At 43.6% G+C, this 16,202-nt stretch overlaps 1 protein-coding gene and 1 pseudogene across 2 annotated transcripts; one reads left to right on the top strand and one right to left on the bottom strand.

Annotated features, from left to right (window-relative positions):
- Nucleotides 1-10,448, bottom strand: Spetex2el2 (Spetex-2E protein like 2). Of its 2 annotated transcripts, none has more exons than XM_039084382.2 (5): nt 9,736-10,448; nt 8,848-9,007; nt 7,356-7,487; nt 6,503-6,686; nt 1-594 (listed from the first exon to the last, which is right to left on the bottom strand). In XM_039084382.2, the coding sequence occupies exons 1-5, from the start codon at nt 9,863-9,865 to the stop codon at nt 586-588; spliced, it is 615 nt and encodes a 204-aa protein (XP_038940310.1). In that variant the 5' UTR covers nt 9,866-10,448; the 3' UTR covers nt 1-585. The 2 variants fall into 2 exon arrangements, with proteins under 2 accessions (XP_038940310.1, XP_038940311.1); XM_039084383.2 differs by lacking the exon at nt 1-594 and adding an exon at nt 621-1,699 and having other exon boundaries at nt 9,736-10,446.
- A 3,909-nt stretch (nt 10,449-14,357) lies between these two features.
- LOC134480442 (poly(rC)-binding protein 4-like) lies at nt 14,358-15,300 on the top strand (annotated as a pseudogene).
- The last annotated feature ends 902 nt before the right edge of the window (nt 15,301-16,202 follow it).

Genomic DNA, 16,202 nt, shown 5'->3' with positions numbered 1-16,202 from the left:
CCACTACCCAATCACTATACAGGGACTGTGCCATGGCTCCATCTGCATGTGTATCAGAGGATGGTCTTCTTGGGCACAAATGGAATGAGCAGCCCTTGGTCCTGCCTAGGCTGGGAAAGTGGATGGATGGTGAAGGGAATTCCTTATAGAAGAGGGGGAGGGCGATGGTATTCGGACTTATTTCTGGAAAACAAGGAAGGAATAACATTTGAATTCGAAATGAAAAATATCCAATTAAAAAACAACAACAACAAAATGGTGTTTAGAGCTTCAAATAAAAAAAAAAGCCACAATCAGGAAACAGAGAGTTGTATGCCTCTGGTTTTCTTCAAAAATCCTCAGGGCCCGGGTCAGTTCTGGGCCCAGGCTGAACCAAGCAGGTTCCTGCCGCTGACTGCTCCTCTATTCCTGTTTCCAGAGGCATCATGCAGATGAATATTGGGCCAGATATATGGGCAGAGCTGGGCAGAAGTGGCTTTCTGTCCTGTGGTCTCAGGATTATCTGCATTTCTCGGTGTTCAGCACTCTCCACCACGGGATTTGGGTGCAGGCTTCCTGATTGCTTTAAACTCCCTTATACGATGTTTATATTTCCTGGGAGATATTACAGAAAAATTAATGATTATCTCATTAATTTGTTCAACACTCTCATCCACAGACTATAATTTAGAGGTAACTATATATTTGACAGCAAGCATAGACAGTGGGTAATGTATGCATGATGAAGTTGAAATTCACAGAGTTGGGAACACAGTGAACAGTGACTGTATAACAGCCTTTGAATCTCAGTCTGAAGGGGAAGTGATTTGATGCCCAGTCCCCATGAGAATGCACAGATCCATCCCTTCCTGATAGCTGTGGGACTTCAGATGTTGACACTAATGATCAATAAAGAAGGTTCTTAAGAGTGAACAGTTTGAGATTACTGTTTTATTTAAAGGAATACATCCAATTTACTCAATAATAACCGGATGCGGGTAGTCAATATATACAGTCTATATCCTCATCAAAATAGCGAATCAACTGCAAGAATAAAACAAAAACAAATAAATACCAAACTTTCAAATGAATAGAAGAAAAACCAAAATAATCAAAATTCAAACCAAAATCTAAACAGAGGAATTATGCTAAACATTCTTTTACTACTCATTTTGCAGAACAGACTTATATCCCGTGGTTGGCCTTGGAACATAATAGACAAGCAGTTACTGATGGTAATAATCTTTTCAAGTGGAATGTAAGGAGGTCTCTTCTATTGGAGTGGGGTATGAAGGACAAGACCATCCAATACCGAGTATAAAATACATCACAGACTTTGTCTCAAAGTCTTTCCAATGTTGTGGACTGATCTCCATGAAACTCTTCTGGATGACCCATCAGGACAAGTACAAATTTACACGTGCACAGTCTTTCTGGATGACCAGCAGCTCTTGATTGATGTGCATCAGCACTTCTCTGAGTCACTCCAAAACTGTACACTTGCTGGAGAGAGGCAAGGTGAAAGTACAGCCTATTAAATCCAAAGAATTCAAACTAAAGGAGGAAAATGCAGTCCACAATTGCTATGGACATTACAGATGAGATGCAATAGTGGTGTATTTGCTGTGCACACTTAGCGCTCCTCCTGTACCACATCTCCCCAAGGGAGATCTTGTCCTGGTCTATGTCATGTTCGAGTTTCTGCTGGAGAATTTCAGACCTAGCAGTGCGAAGGAAAAAAGGTTTAGTGAGGGGTTGTCAATTCAGCTCTCCCTCTTACATCAGCTCTATTCAGTTGGACAATCCAGCATGACCTGTCTGTCAGCTGAGGTCAGTCCCTGCATCCCCAAGTGTCATAGAGTACCTGGGCTTGGATTTATATCTCAGCTTTTCAAACTGCTAGAATTTGAACTGTGGACTATGTACTGTACTGGAATTTAGAGAAAAATGAGCATATTTTCCCACTTGTCCAGGTATGTTATATTGAATAATAACATTGTAGGCTATGTCTGTATCTGACTTCAAGAGAGGTATGAGCAACCTAGAATACCATGTGGATGCCTTCTGGAGAACATGCCCAGAATTGAGGTGAAACTTCTGATTATGTTTGCAGTGAAGGAACCTGCCTAGGTTCCATTTGTCAACTACTGTATCTGCAAATACACAGAGAAGCCATCTCACTTCATATCCATGGGAATTGCATAGATCGTGTAATCACTGAGAATGTGCTCCATGCAAATCTTCCCAGCAAACACTCAGAACATTAAAGGTGATTGTGATGTAGAAACAGAACAGCACCCCTGTAAGTCTATGGGTAGTGTAAGGCAATTTGTGACAGGACAGAAGAGAAAATGTGCTCAGATCTTTCCGGAGAGATCACAGGAAGAAAGGAGTAGAAAATACCAAGAAATCCAGAGGATCATATATATTGTTTCATGGGCAAAATTCACATGAACTGTACCAGAACAATACTCTCAGTAGCTCTTTAGCTGCCTGAGGCTGAAATCCATGTGGGTGGTCATTCACCAAAAAGGGTATTTTTATAGGAAAGGATATTCAAATGGCTTCTGCCAGCCTGTGTTCCTATCTGATCTCAAAGATATCATAATGCTTGTACATTGTTTCTCACAAGTCACTTTCCTGGGTGATCAGTTCTTTCTCCTTCCGGGTGTCTTACATTCTTTCCTCTAATCCTTCCTTATTCTGGTCATTGGAAGGTTGCACTGTCAAATGAGGTATGGATGCATGTGTGCATGCACAAACATACACACACAGACACAGAGAAACACTCATACAATCTCCCAAACACACAAGACATGTGGGTTCACACAATATAAGCATAGTACATTGAAGTAAAGTGTTTACTTTCCCAGTTAATGCTTAATGTAAAGATCCCCCAGGGTACGCTAGAGGCACAAAAACAAATGTTGAGTGGGATATGTACATAGTGGTTGTAGCCTATAGACAGCTCAGTCAGTGATGTGCTGTCCTCCCATAAACCGACATAGAATCAAGGTTCTTGCCCTATTACCCAATCTGGCTTAGCAAGTTCCCAAGGCTGTGTAGAGCAGTGTTGTTTCCCAGAAAAGGATCATATGTTGGTGGTGGACTAGATGCTTTTTCTTGTTCACTGTTTCAGACTTTTCCCAAAGTGTGCAGCTTCTTCCCATAGAGCTCGAGCTCTCTTTACCACAGCCTGACTTCATGCCCAAAGTGATGATCCCAGAATCATAGGAAATCTCCATTACCAGGATCCAAATGAACAAATTTTCTCTCAGTAATGTGATTGTGTCACAGATATTTTGAGTAAGTAAGTAAAAGCTTGTGTTGATTATTTCACACTGAGTCATAATCCATGGAAGGACTCCACCATATGGTATATTTTCACTTTTTGGCTGATGGACATGTGGATAGATTCTCCTTCCAGGCTACTCTGGGACCACTACAACACTGATGCTCCCAAGTTGCAATGGCAACACCTACTCCTTGTTGTGGAATCACTGGGTTAACTAAAACTTCTGTTCCACTTTCTGAACATGGCTTCTCATAGGGCTACCTGTTCTTACACTCCCAGACCCATCTGAAGTTCATCATTTCTGCTAACTCCATTGAGGCTGAAATTAACTGAGAGAAAATGATGTTGATTAACAGCACTTGCAGAATGCTACACAGATAACATAGGGGAGGGCTTTGGATTATCTGTGCACCTAAAGGGGCTCCTGAAACTGCCCTGTTCTTGCAACACAACATAGCTATGGGACTTTTGCTGGATGATGATGCAACTCCAAGGCAACTCAAATTCTTAATGAATAAAATACAAGCCATCTCCCAGGTGAAGCTGTAGTTGCCAAGGTAGCTGGAAAGAAATGGTGGCAGGCAATGTGGAAAGCAACCTCAGAGAAGACACAGTGATTGACATAACCTTCCAATGGGCTTTCACAATTCACAAAGAACAGAGAAACAGCATAAACTCATGGATTTTATAGAGAAGCTTTGCCCTTACCTCCCTGTACTCCTTTCCTTTGATGTGCCCCAAAGGATTTCAATGCAGATCAGTAGTTTTGTCCCTAATCACTTGAAAATCTAACTTTACAGGTGTTTTTGTGTCTTTGTTTTGGGGGTGTTGCATTTCTTTTTTCTTTCTTTTTTCGGAGCTGGGGACTGAACCCAGGGCCTTGTGCTTGCTAGGCAAGCGCTGTACCACTGGGCTAAATCCCCAACCCAGGGTGTTGCATTTCTAAAGGACTTTATTGTCCTGCTTCTACACCTTAACAAAAAGGGACCTGCAAGCTCCAGGCCTGTACCATTTGTTACCCCTGTGAAACACGACTCACTTGAACATATTTCCCACTCCTCCCCCAGACCTCACAAGATAAATATGTTACAATTTTTTGAAACACAATAAATTAATAGCTTAAGTGTCCTTTTGCTGTACAGAGATAGTTGGAAATCTAAAATGATTGTTCAGCTGTATTTCATGCTTCATGGATGTAAAGTGAACTCTTAGAGTACTTTTCTCATGAAACTTGGAAATAGAGGGAAACATAGGTTCACTACTGCATAAACACACACACACACACACACACACACAAAAACAAACACACATACACACACTCTCACACACTCTCACACACTCTCATACATACAAACTCTCATACGGAAAAGATTTTAAAAATCACCCAGCATTAGAAAAACACACAGCATGAGCATAAACATGCTCAGCCACTGCTGGTAAACACACACACACACACACACACACACACACACACACACACACACTCTCTCTCTCTCTCTCTCTCTCTCTCTCTTTCACTCTCACACTCACTCTCTCTCTCTCACACACACACACTCACTCACACACACACACATACACACTCTCTCTTTCTCACACACACTCACTCACACACACACACACATACACACACACACCTTCGCATGCAAAAATGAAAACTTTGTTCTTATGCAGCACATTTCCTGTTGAGTGAGGAATTAGTGGGAACAATGCTGTGTACAAGTCTCTTAGACTCAAGCAGGATTGCTGCCCTGGCCTGTACTCATTTCCACTTCAGCAAACCTTTCTATGCAGATACTTGAGGGTCCTACAAGTAAGTTACATGTTCTGCACAGATAGCCTAAACAACACAACATCAAATTCCCAAGAGAGAGATTTCTAGGAAAAGACACCATCAAGCTCTATGCTGACTCATCATAGGCCCCTCACTAAAACTACCCTGTTTCCTTCTTAGAAGACTTTGGAAGCATCAGAGAAGACAGTGACTCATGGTCATTTACCAGGAACTTTTCATCACATTAGAGTTCATGTGATATTAAAACAACCTCAATGTCAGTCAGAAAAAGGCTAAATAAATAACATACAGTGACTTTTCTGAAATGCAGCACTGTGTACAATATTGAGAGGGAATCTATCCTGAAAGAATGTCGTGCCCATAATATAGTCAGCAAAGCAATGTCAGCAGAGGGATGCACTCTAGGATTCCATGCAAGATCATGCTGAAGCCAATAAGACAAACCAGATTCTTCCCGGGGGATACCTCTGTTCAGGTAAAGTGAAGAAATCTAATACTTATTTTGAAAATCACTGAATGGTTTAAGAACGTGTTGAGACAAATAAGAGAGGGGGCTCCACCTGGAACTGGACCGGTGATGCAAAGACTGCTGGCCAGCACAAAACAGGAAGCTTCAGGTTTGTTGAGAGACCTGGGCTTAAAGGATTAAGTTGGATAATGACTGGACAAAATTGCTTGTCATTAACTGGCCTCCCCACATGCTTTCTAAGATGCAGGTCACCACAGCAATGCACCTTTCTTGGTAAGAATTGGGGGTATATACGGATAACTTTGTTCTTGAAGTCTCAAATCTCTCATGCCAACCCTCAGCCTTTGAGAAACCTTTTCCACATCCTTGCTCTTCTAACCAGCTCAGACTGTAAGGCCCAGATGTGAACTCTCCAGGAGCACTCAAATAAGACAGGACTGACATGCTGCTCCTCAGGCTCTTTAGTTACCCAAGATCTATGAAGCATGAAGACACCATCTTCATATACAGGGAAAATAGGGGAGGAAGAACAAAAGCCACCACAAATGACAATGAGAATCATTTCTTTGGCATTTCCACCAGGCTCTCCTCCTTGCAAACTACTTACATCCTGGAGTCTCACAGGATCCCTGTAAAGAAAATGAGCTCCAGGCTTTGGCTTCATCCCTCAAACCTCTGTTCTAGTCTAAAGAGGGGCTCCCACATAGCACCCTACACACATAATGGCATGTAGTGCTGTGATGTGTGATCAATCTATCTCCCTTAATAAACTGCTGATTCTCAACGAGCAGGACCATTTGCTTTCCAAACATGTAGTTTCTTGAAAAAGGGCTATCTCCACAGAAAGTCTTGTAAACCATCACATAAATGAACACTTGGATGAGACAGAGGACAGTACATGAATCAGTCAATAGACAGTAACATTGGTAAGACATGAGGACAACCTGACCCTGAGCCCTAACCCTACCTGCTGTTGCTTGGCTCTGGGGACACAGATGTTCATTCCGGCCTCTTCACAGAGCCTCTTTGCCTCCACAGAGGATGTTGGCAGCTCAGTCTGCTCCACCAGCAGTTCTCTCTTCTCATTCAGCAAAATCTGTATTTTGTTCTTCAATTGAGCTTGTTCATGCAGGAGCTGGGAGTGCCTGATGCTGAAGCACAAACAAAAAATGGTAAATCCCAGCCAGCTTCTATTTGCCTCTCACTCTTGCAAGTACAATCATCCCTTCATGGGTCCTCATCCCTAGACATCCCCAGAATAGAGCCACACTATCCAAGTTAGCACCAATTAGAGGAGGTCAAATCCAGAATCCACATTCCACATGAATCAAAGTACTTCTGATAATCCTGACACTAAGACAGTTTATATAAATCAAGGAAGAAGAGATGGTCCATATGGGTGCTTATATGTCCATGGTATGCTACAACCATCTTCACGTAGTGCGGAAATCCCCTCTGAGGGGTAGTTGAAGACCCAATAGCTATACAATCTTTCTATGTGTTTCTCATGGATCACAGATCTTTAAATCTCCTGTCAGAGTCCTACAGGTTCAGGGTTGATTGATATTCACATAGTAGAACAAATCTTTACTATCTAGAGGATCCTCAATGGGGAAAATAACAATTGGAGTGTCTTCTACACCCTTCACATGTAGGACAACTGAATCCAAGAGCTACAAATCTAAGACCCTTGCCAGGAGGCAGGCTTCTTATTAAGAGTCAGACACTACGGAACAAGAGCCCTGAGTTTGGTTCAAAGTCATACAGGACAGAAGCATTTCCTGCCTAGTGCTGGGTTCTCATCTCTGTCAGCGACTCACCGGTAGGAACTGTTCACTTGTATGACCTCCTTGTACCTCTCCATGGCATCACTTATTGAGTTGGTCATCATTTGCATAGCCATCATTCTCCTCTCATGTTCGGATTGAAGTATTGGCAATTCGACATCCAGCCTGTGATGGGACATGGCCCAAGGAACAAATAACCATCTGAACTCATGATTTCAGAATTAGATGAATTGCAAATAAAAAAACCGAATAAAAAATTCAAATTTAAGAAATGAGGGGGAAGAATGTGGCAAACACAAAGACCAGAGCAAAAACACAACAGTGAGACTCCAACAACATTTCTTTCAAGGAAATATTTCTACGCAAATCAGCAAACATATATTTTGAAATAAGACTCTTTAAAAGGCCGTGGAGATATGGTTCTGCAAAGACCCTCTATACTGGAGTGGGTGGAGCCTGTGAAATGCCTGTTTGGGAATAACAAATGTCCAGAATTTATTACCACAATCACCATTTCTAGGTCACAATGAACGGTCTCTTGATAGGTAAAAAATAAAATAAAATAAAAAAAAGTCAAAAATAAAGTTCAAATCAGGCAAAAAAAGATTACGTTAAATCAGACTATTGACTGGATTACTTAAAGCTAGTTCATGCCACATACTTTCTCTTATGAACTGGGTCCTATTTGTGCTGATTAAACTTATCATCTTGGGCACAGGACAACAGAGCCAGGTTACCAGGTCCAAGGAGCTGACTGTAAAGAGTTGGCCAGGTAAGCATGAAGGCATTGCCTAGTTCCGTAAGAAGTTTTCTCCAGTCTGTGCCAGAGCCTTGGGTCCAACAGATAGTTGTGATGACATTTCCTTTGTTTTGAAAACAGGGATTCTCAAACCTTGTTTCCTACTGTTCCATGAATTCCCAGAGGGCATAACTACTTTGACAGGGAAGAGGATTTGTAACCCCTCCTTCCCTCAGGAGGGTCCTATCTACCACCTAAGTAAACAGAAGATGCAAAGTGCTCAGTTGATCCCTGAGGGCTTCCATACCATCATGACCTGCAAACTGTCCATCACACAAATCCTCAGATCCCAGTAAACTCCCCAGACTCCCTGACCGTGAGCATAAAACCCACAAATACTTTGACATACATACATACCAACCCATATAAAACACAAGTAGAATCCCAACTACATGCATGGAGGTGCCATAGAATCAGTGTATAATGAACAAAATCAGAGGAAAAGAGTGATGACGTGCAGGCATTTCATTCCCTCACTTAGAGGCAGCAAGTGTGACCAGGTCCTTCTAGCTGTTGACAGAACCAATGCTAATCCAAGGAGCTCATGGTCAAGTACAAAAGAGGTTGACCCTAAACACACAGCACCTAGCTTATCTCACAAGCTATTCCTGCCAAGCCTCTTTAAAATCCAGGATGAGAGGTGAAACTTGTCGGGCTGTGAGGAAATCTTGGGTTAGCAGAGAGAGAGCACAAGACAGTGAACAGGTTACTGGGCATAATGACTACCTGAGGTCCCAATCATCATAGATATAAAAGTCCAGGATTTGATAAAGTTCATCCCTCTCGAATTTACACTTCTGGATTTCAAGTTTGAGTTCCTCCAGTTCCTTTCGACACTTCTCTTGCTCACTGATGACAATTTGGGATGATGTCTTCCTACCAAATCCTGATAGATAAATAGATAGATAAACCCAAGTGAAATTTGCATATTTTATGGCCCGTGGGCAGAAAAGATCATTCTGAATCCCAAGAGGAGGTTGAGGAAGGGGAAATGGTAGAGACTGGGTGAATCCCTGAAAGAGCAGAAAAGCTTTCTTGAACTGGATTCTTAAGCTATGTCCCTCTTCCCAAGCTCTAATGCCATACAGGTGCCACACTCACTATTACAGGACCCCTGGCACTGAAAGTTATAACCTGACTGAGACATAAACATATGGGATATTGTTATCTCATATCAGCTGTGGTGCAGATAATCCTGGAGTTCATAATGCTTAGTACCATCAAGCTCTAATCATGTGTGTTCCAGCCCAAAGTGTCTGAGAACTCAATTCATTTCTCGGGGTGCATCCTTCCTTGTTCTCGCCATCAGAGGCTTATGTAACCTACAGTAATCTAGAGGATGAAGTGCTTCAACTCCCAACCATGGATGGTCACATTGTTAATCTCACAGTGCCTCCTCCTGCCATTCATTGACACTCACAATTAAAAAGCTTCCAGAAAAGAAACTGAAGGCTTACCACTTTCTGACTTTCTCTCAAATTAATGATCAGGAACTCCTGACTCTTGGTTTGCCTTTGAGAAATCCCAAGGCTCCTGCTTGTAACGCCTAGTCTTAGAAGGCACATCTCAAACCTACCTCCTTGAGGATGTTCCCCAACTCTGCCCAGGACTCACCAAGCCTTCCCCGGAATGATTTCCTCCTTCCTGTTTTACTAGAGAGGAGGTCATCTTCCTTCTGCCTTGGTGTGGTCTCTCCTTGATCTCCACTTTCCTTGCGAAATAGCCTGAGCAGCTGGCGAAACATGCCTGCTTGTGAACCCAAAGGGAACTGAAGGAATATCCCAATGGCAGTTGGTGTCACCACAACACTGGTGACATCACAGAAGATTCTAGGGATCTCTTAGATACAATAGATTGTCCAGTGAGGGGCTTACTGATGATGTCACTGGGAAGTTCTAAGGCCTACCTGCTAACTAGCTTTCCCCAAATTGATCAATTTCTGTGGGGGCCCTTTCCTCCAGTCTCTCATATGTCACTGGGAATACTGTTTGGCAACCTCTATTCCAAAGCTAGATGTTTCTCTCTGCTTCATTAGAAGTCATCAATGCTTTTGCTGGGGAGAGTTGCTTACAACCCTGAATTAGAGACAGATTTTTCTTATCACCCAAATCTCTAGGGACTAAGGATGAGGGAGTTTTTTCTTAAAAGTAAATCTACTACTGGAAACAATGCATGTGACACACATTTCGATTCCTAAGGTTTTCCCTTTTTCGGGAGGCCAATATATTTCTTCTAGACCCCTGAGTGTATAAAACCTGGGAATATTTGCTTGCTGTGCAGTCCTTGACAGCTGACATTGTTTCCATTTACACATCCATTATTTCACAAAATGAATGGTCTATAATCCTATTTTTTGCAATAAAAACTCCTTTTTCTTGGGAACATAGGGATCAACTTCAGGCCATTTATAAAATAATAAATTTCTGTACCTTTTATATATTAAGTTGGACATCCTCCCTTTCACAAATATAACAAGACAATTAAATTGGACATCACTGAACAAACATCAACCTGGACCATGTGTTACCACATTGTAACCACATAGCCATCCCTTCTCCAATATCATTCTTCCTGAATTTCCAGTTCCAATCATGAGGATATTGGGGCTACACGCTGAACTTATACTCATAGCAAACATAAAAATCAGGCGGATGGGCAGGGAGTGGAATGGCCTAAGGTTAGGCTAAGCCTCAATTTTAATGGGTCCATACGTTCAGGAGGGAGTCCATTTGGCATTGTCATCTGTGGCTTCTGTGTTCTTATCCTGGGTGTGCTGAATCTGTGATAAGATGCCACCTAACCTCACAGACGTCAGGGTGAAAATCATGTATGACTTTTCTGGGAAGAACTCTGCCTTTTCCTATCATCTGGAGTTATACAACATCACTATGCACAGCTCAGAAGAGAGGGATGGAGATTGTGGAGGCCTTAGAAGTTGAGGGTCTTTTCTGATTAAGGCACATATTTTTTCCTATGTAATTTTTCCCTTGCTCTTTCCCTAATGATGGTTGACTTCATTCCTGGCCTGAAGTAAACTGGATTCCAAGGTTTTAGATTAGGGAAGCCCCTATTTTTGAGATGCCAGGCCCAGCAAGGGATCCCACTGCATACAGGTTCCTATTCCCAAGGAAGTTGTTGCTGCAGAATCACAGCATGGGGGCAGCAGCACAGGATATGTCCCAGCTTTCTCTCCTGCACCTGCTGCAACTGTAAGAAGGCTGTTTGTTTGCTTGCTTGCTTTTTATTGGAAATACCTACAAAGCTGGTCAGAGTTGATACAGGCCTTTAATCCCAGCACCCACTAGGTGTTTTTTTAAAAATTATTTTGTAATTGTTACAATTCATGTTGTTTCCTTTGGTAATTCCCTCTACCTATTTGCTCTGTACCTAGAATGCTAAGCCCATGCTCTGCACGTTCCTATTATTCATATGACTGATTTTATTCTTACTGTGCACACCACAGATGATCACATTATTTACTTCCAAATAAGGAAAACAGACAGAAAGAATAGTGTTAACTTGTATGGTCTCAGGTAATCAACACATCCTGAGTGTAGGTTGGCTTCCCAATCTTTTGGATTCCTATAGCTCCTGGCTTTGAGATGACAGTCTCTGCAGAAGTCTCTAGTTGGGTGGCAGAGTGCCTGGAATGGCCGACAAACATGGCTGTCCCCTGAAGGTGAAGGCTGGCCCTTCAGTGCCTCTGCAGCCTGAGGCAGTGGTCTGCCAGGAACAAAAGAGTACTTGGCCAGAGCTGTTAGGGGACTGCATTTTGCCTGAGTTGTGCGACCTGGATGAGCAGAGGCCTCCAGAGTCCTGATAAAGGGAAGCAGAGCCACTCAGATGTGAGGGAACAGTGGATCTGTGATCTGCAAATTCTCCATTTCCTTTATCTTTGCTGTGTACACAGTATGTGTGAATGACAAGGGAATCCTACTTCATCACATCCAGTCTCTCTCCATGTAAAGCGTTTGCTAGTGTAAACATAGTAGAGTTAGTTCAGCAATACATTGTGTCCCATTTTGTTAAAGAGCTTTATTTTATTTTTATTTATATATATATATATATATATATATATATATATATATATATATATTTCTTATTTACTTAACATGCTGCTCACTGCCCCCTTATCCCTAATTACTCTCTCCCACAATCCTTCCTCAATTCTCCTCGCTCATTCTTCTCTGAGTGTATGAGGGCCAGCTATCTCAGTACTTCACCAAAGCCAATTTACCTTTCCTGGGGGCATTGCTGAGGATGCTGGTAATGGATGCCTTGGACTTGCCTTTCTTCATGCTCCACTTTGCTGGCTTTGGGAAGTTGGTGCAGAACTGTCTGAACTTGGAACTTCATCCAGATGGTACAGAAGAAGCAATTGTTTTGTTAATATTCTTGACAGTATATTTCCATCAAACGTATTCCTACTAATATCCTACAATGACAAAGGTAATAGGACACTACACATCTCTTCCAGGAGTTTGCAGTTCTGAGAGCAGCAGAGTGGAAGCCCTCAAAGCTGGCAAAGCTAAGTGAGGTCACAGAGAGGACCTAAGGGCACACTGCTGCTTTCCTAGAGGACCTCCTAGGGACTTATATCTATACACCCATATCTAGCTTTGGTGGATATACATACATACATACATACATACATACATACATACATATATACATACATACATACATATATATATATATACATACATACATACACACACACACACACACACACACACACACACACACACACACACACACACATATATATATGGGCCCTATGTAGGGCATGCACTGAACGTCTGTTCCTTCAGTCTCTGCTCTAAACTTTGACTCCATATCCCTTCCTATGGATATTTTTGTTCCCTCTTTTAAGAAGGTGTGGGAGCATCCTTACTTTGGTCAGCCTTCTTCTTGAGCTTCCTGAGGTCTACAGATTGCACCTTGGGTAATTCGAGCATTTGGGCTAATATCCACTTATCAATGTGTGCATACAAAGTGTGTTTTTCTGTGATTTGGTTACCTCATTCAGGATGATATTTTCTAGTTTATTCCATTTGCCTATGAATTTCATCAAGTCATCTCCATTGTGTAGATGTACCACATTTTTCAAATCCATTCCTCTGTTGAAGGGCATCTGGGTTCTTTCCAGCTTCTGGCTATTATAAATAAGGCTGCTATAAACATAGTGGAGCACGTGTCTTTTTTATATGTTGGGGCATCTTTTGGGTATATGCCCAAGAGAGGTATAGCTGGGTCCTTGGGTAGTTCAATGTCCAATTTTCTGAGGAACCTCCAGACTGATTTCCAGAATGGTTGTACCAGTCTGCAATCCCAGCAACAATGGAGGAGTGTTCCTCTTTCTCCACATCCTCACCAGCATCTGTTGTCATCTTAGCCATTCTGACTGGTGTGAGGTGGAATCTCAGGGTTGCTTTGATTTGTATTTCCCTGGTGACTAAGAATGTTGAACATTTCTTTAGGTGCCTTTCAGCCATTCAATATTCCTTAATTGAGAATGTTTTTTTTTTAGCTCTGTACCCTATTTTTAAAAGGGTTATTTGGCTCTCTGGATTCTAACTTGAGTTCTTTGTATATTTTGGATATTAGTCCTCTATCACATGTAAGATTGGTAAAGATTTTTTCCTAATCTGTTGGTTGCTGTTTTTGTCCTTACAGCAGCTTTGCAGTTTTATGAGTTCCCATCTTCTATTCTTGATCTTAGAGCATAAGCCATTGGTGTTTTGTTTAGGAAATTTTCCCCAGTGCCATGTATTTGAGACTCTTCCCCACTTTTTTTCTATTAGTTTGAGTGTTTCTGGTTTGATGTGGAGGTCCTTGATCCACTGGGACTTAAGCTTTGTACAGGGTGATAATAATGGATCGATTTGCATTCTTCTACATGCTGGCCTCCAGCTGAACCAGGACCATTTGTTGAAAATGCTGTCTTTAGGCAGTCAGGACTGAGATGAAGTCTATGGAGAGCTTGGCAGAAGAGCTGGGCTGGAAGGACAGGCTGGGTGAGAGCCACACAGGGAAGATCCAGGACCCCTGCTGATGTCACTCTCAGCTGTGAGCAGCCAACTTTCCCAGGGACAATGTGGGACTGAGTGGCCCAGCCACCCTGCTGCCACTGCTGCCCCAGATCTGCAGAACAGCCCCCCCAGTGAGAGCCAGCTGAACCACAGTGTGGACACACTCCCAGGCCACTGTGGCCCAGCCCTGCCTGAGCAGTTCAGATGCAGGGGCTGGAGGAGGAGCCAGAGCTTAGTATCACCCTCACCTTTCAGATGCTGATACATGGGAAGGAGGTGGGCAGCATCATTGGGAAGAAGGGAAAGACTGTAAAGGGAATCCAGGAGCAGAGCAATGCCCGGATCACCATCTCCGAGGGCTCCTGCCCTGAGCGAATTACCACCATCACTGGCTCCACAGCTGCCGTCTTCCATGCAGTCTCCGTGATGACCTTCAAGCTGGATGAGGACCTTTGTGTGGCTCCTGCAAATGGTGTCAGTGTCTGCAGACCTCCAGTGACCTCGCACCTTGTCATCCCTGCCAGCCAGTGTGAATCACTGCTTGGGAAGGCAGGCACCAGAATCAAGGAGATCCGAGAGACACTGGGAGCCCAGGTGCAGGTGGCAGGGTCCTGCTTCCAAATTCCACAGAGCGAGCTGTCACTGTGTCTGGGGTGCTTGACGCCATCATCATGTGTGTGTGCCAGATCTGTGCTGTTATCCTGGAGTCCCCTAGGTACCGGCCTCCTCTCCAGGAACCAGGGTTTCTCTGTCCAGGGTCAGGATGGAGCAGTGACCCTTGCAGAGGTCACCAAGCTCCAGCAGCTCTCGGGCCATGCAGTTCCCTTTGCATCATCCAGGGTGGTGCCAGGACTGGATCCAGCACACAGACCAGCTTGCAGGAGTTTCTGGTTCACAATGATCTGATTGGCTGTGTGATCTGGCTACAGGGCAGCAAGATCAGGGAGATCTGGCAGATGTCAGGGGCACACATTAAGATCAGGAACAAAGCAGAGGGTGCTAGGGAGCGGCTTGTGACCATCACTGGCTCACCGGTCTCCATTGCCCTGGCTTAGTACCGCATCACTCCATGGGCCACCGCCAGGCTTGGATGCCTACATTGCCAAGATGGCAGCGGCCAGTGGGAACAAGAAAGCTGAAAGGCAGAAATTCTCCCCCTATTGAGGCACAGCCGGGGGCAGGCAGGACCTGGCAGGGGCTGCCTCTACATCCTTCCTGCCCGAGGAGACTCCACCACAGTGTCTCAAGTAATGCCAGACACATGCATGCACACCCTACCTGCCCCATCTTTGGAGATCCTCCTCAGAGAGGGGACAGTTTCTGGCCCAGGGTTCTAGGAGTTTGGCAGCCCCAGAGCAGGGGCTCCACCCCTTCAGACCTCTGCTTGGATGCAGGGAGTGGCTGGGGCCCACCCAGTGCCCTACGTGGGAGGGGCTACTCTTGTCCTCTCCATCCCTTTGGGCTTCTTCCTGCTGCCCCAGTGGGAATTGAAGGAGAGTGAGGGGTGGCTGGGGCCAAGATTCTCTTCATCCCCTGCAGATCCTGCTGCTTCCACTGACACCCTTTTTGAATGGAATAGACATGCTTGGCTTGTGGGGGGGATTTGGTGGTGGGGGTAACCCATAGACAGGGCTCTGCCTAAAGCAGGGGTTATGGCCCGGGGGCAGGGGCCCAGTTCTCAGCAGCAGACACTCTGTACAGTTTTTTCAATTCCCGTGTTTGAATAAATATTCTCAGCGACAAAAAAAAAAAAAAAAAAAAAAAGCTATCTTTCTTTCATAGGATGGTTTTAGATCCTTTGTCAAAGATCAAGTGACCATAGGTAGGTGGGTTCAATTCTGGGTCTTCAATTCTGTTCCACTGATCTATCTGCCTTTCTCTGTACCAATACCATAGAGTTTTTCGGACTATTGCTCTGTAATACAGCTTGAGGTCAGGGATGGTGATTCTCCCAAAAGTTCTGTTATTGTTGAGTATACGTTTTGCTATCACGGGTTTTAGGTTTACCCAAATGAATTTGCAAATGGCTCTTTCTATCTCTATAAAGAA

This window comes from Rattus norvegicus, chromosome 9 (assembly GCF_036323735.1).
Source record: "Rattus norvegicus strain BN/NHsdMcwi chromosome 9, GRCr8, whole genome shotgun sequence".
NCBI lineage: Eukaryota > Metazoa > Chordata > Mammalia > Rodentia > Muridae > Rattus > Rattus norvegicus.
The sequence above is the reverse complement of the archived record's forward strand: the minus strand, read 5'-3'. Positions and strand labels throughout refer to the sequence as shown.

What these genes read in the sequence shown, in the direction of transcription:
- Spetex2el2 (XM_039084382.2), bottom strand. Translation starts at nt 9,865, where the DNA reads ATGTTTCGCCAGCTGCTCAGGCTATTTCGCAAGGAAAGTGGAGATCAA. An exon ending in ATCATTCCGGGGAAGGCTTG is followed by an intron (nt 9,008 to 9,735) that starts GTGAGTCCTGGG and finishes TTTATCTATCAG; the next exon opens with GATTTGGTAGGAAGACATCA. An exon ending in TATGATGATTGGGACCTCAG is followed by an intron (nt 7,488 to 8,847) that starts GTAGTCATTATG and finishes GTCCCATCACAG; the next exon opens with GCTGGATGTCGAATTGCCAA.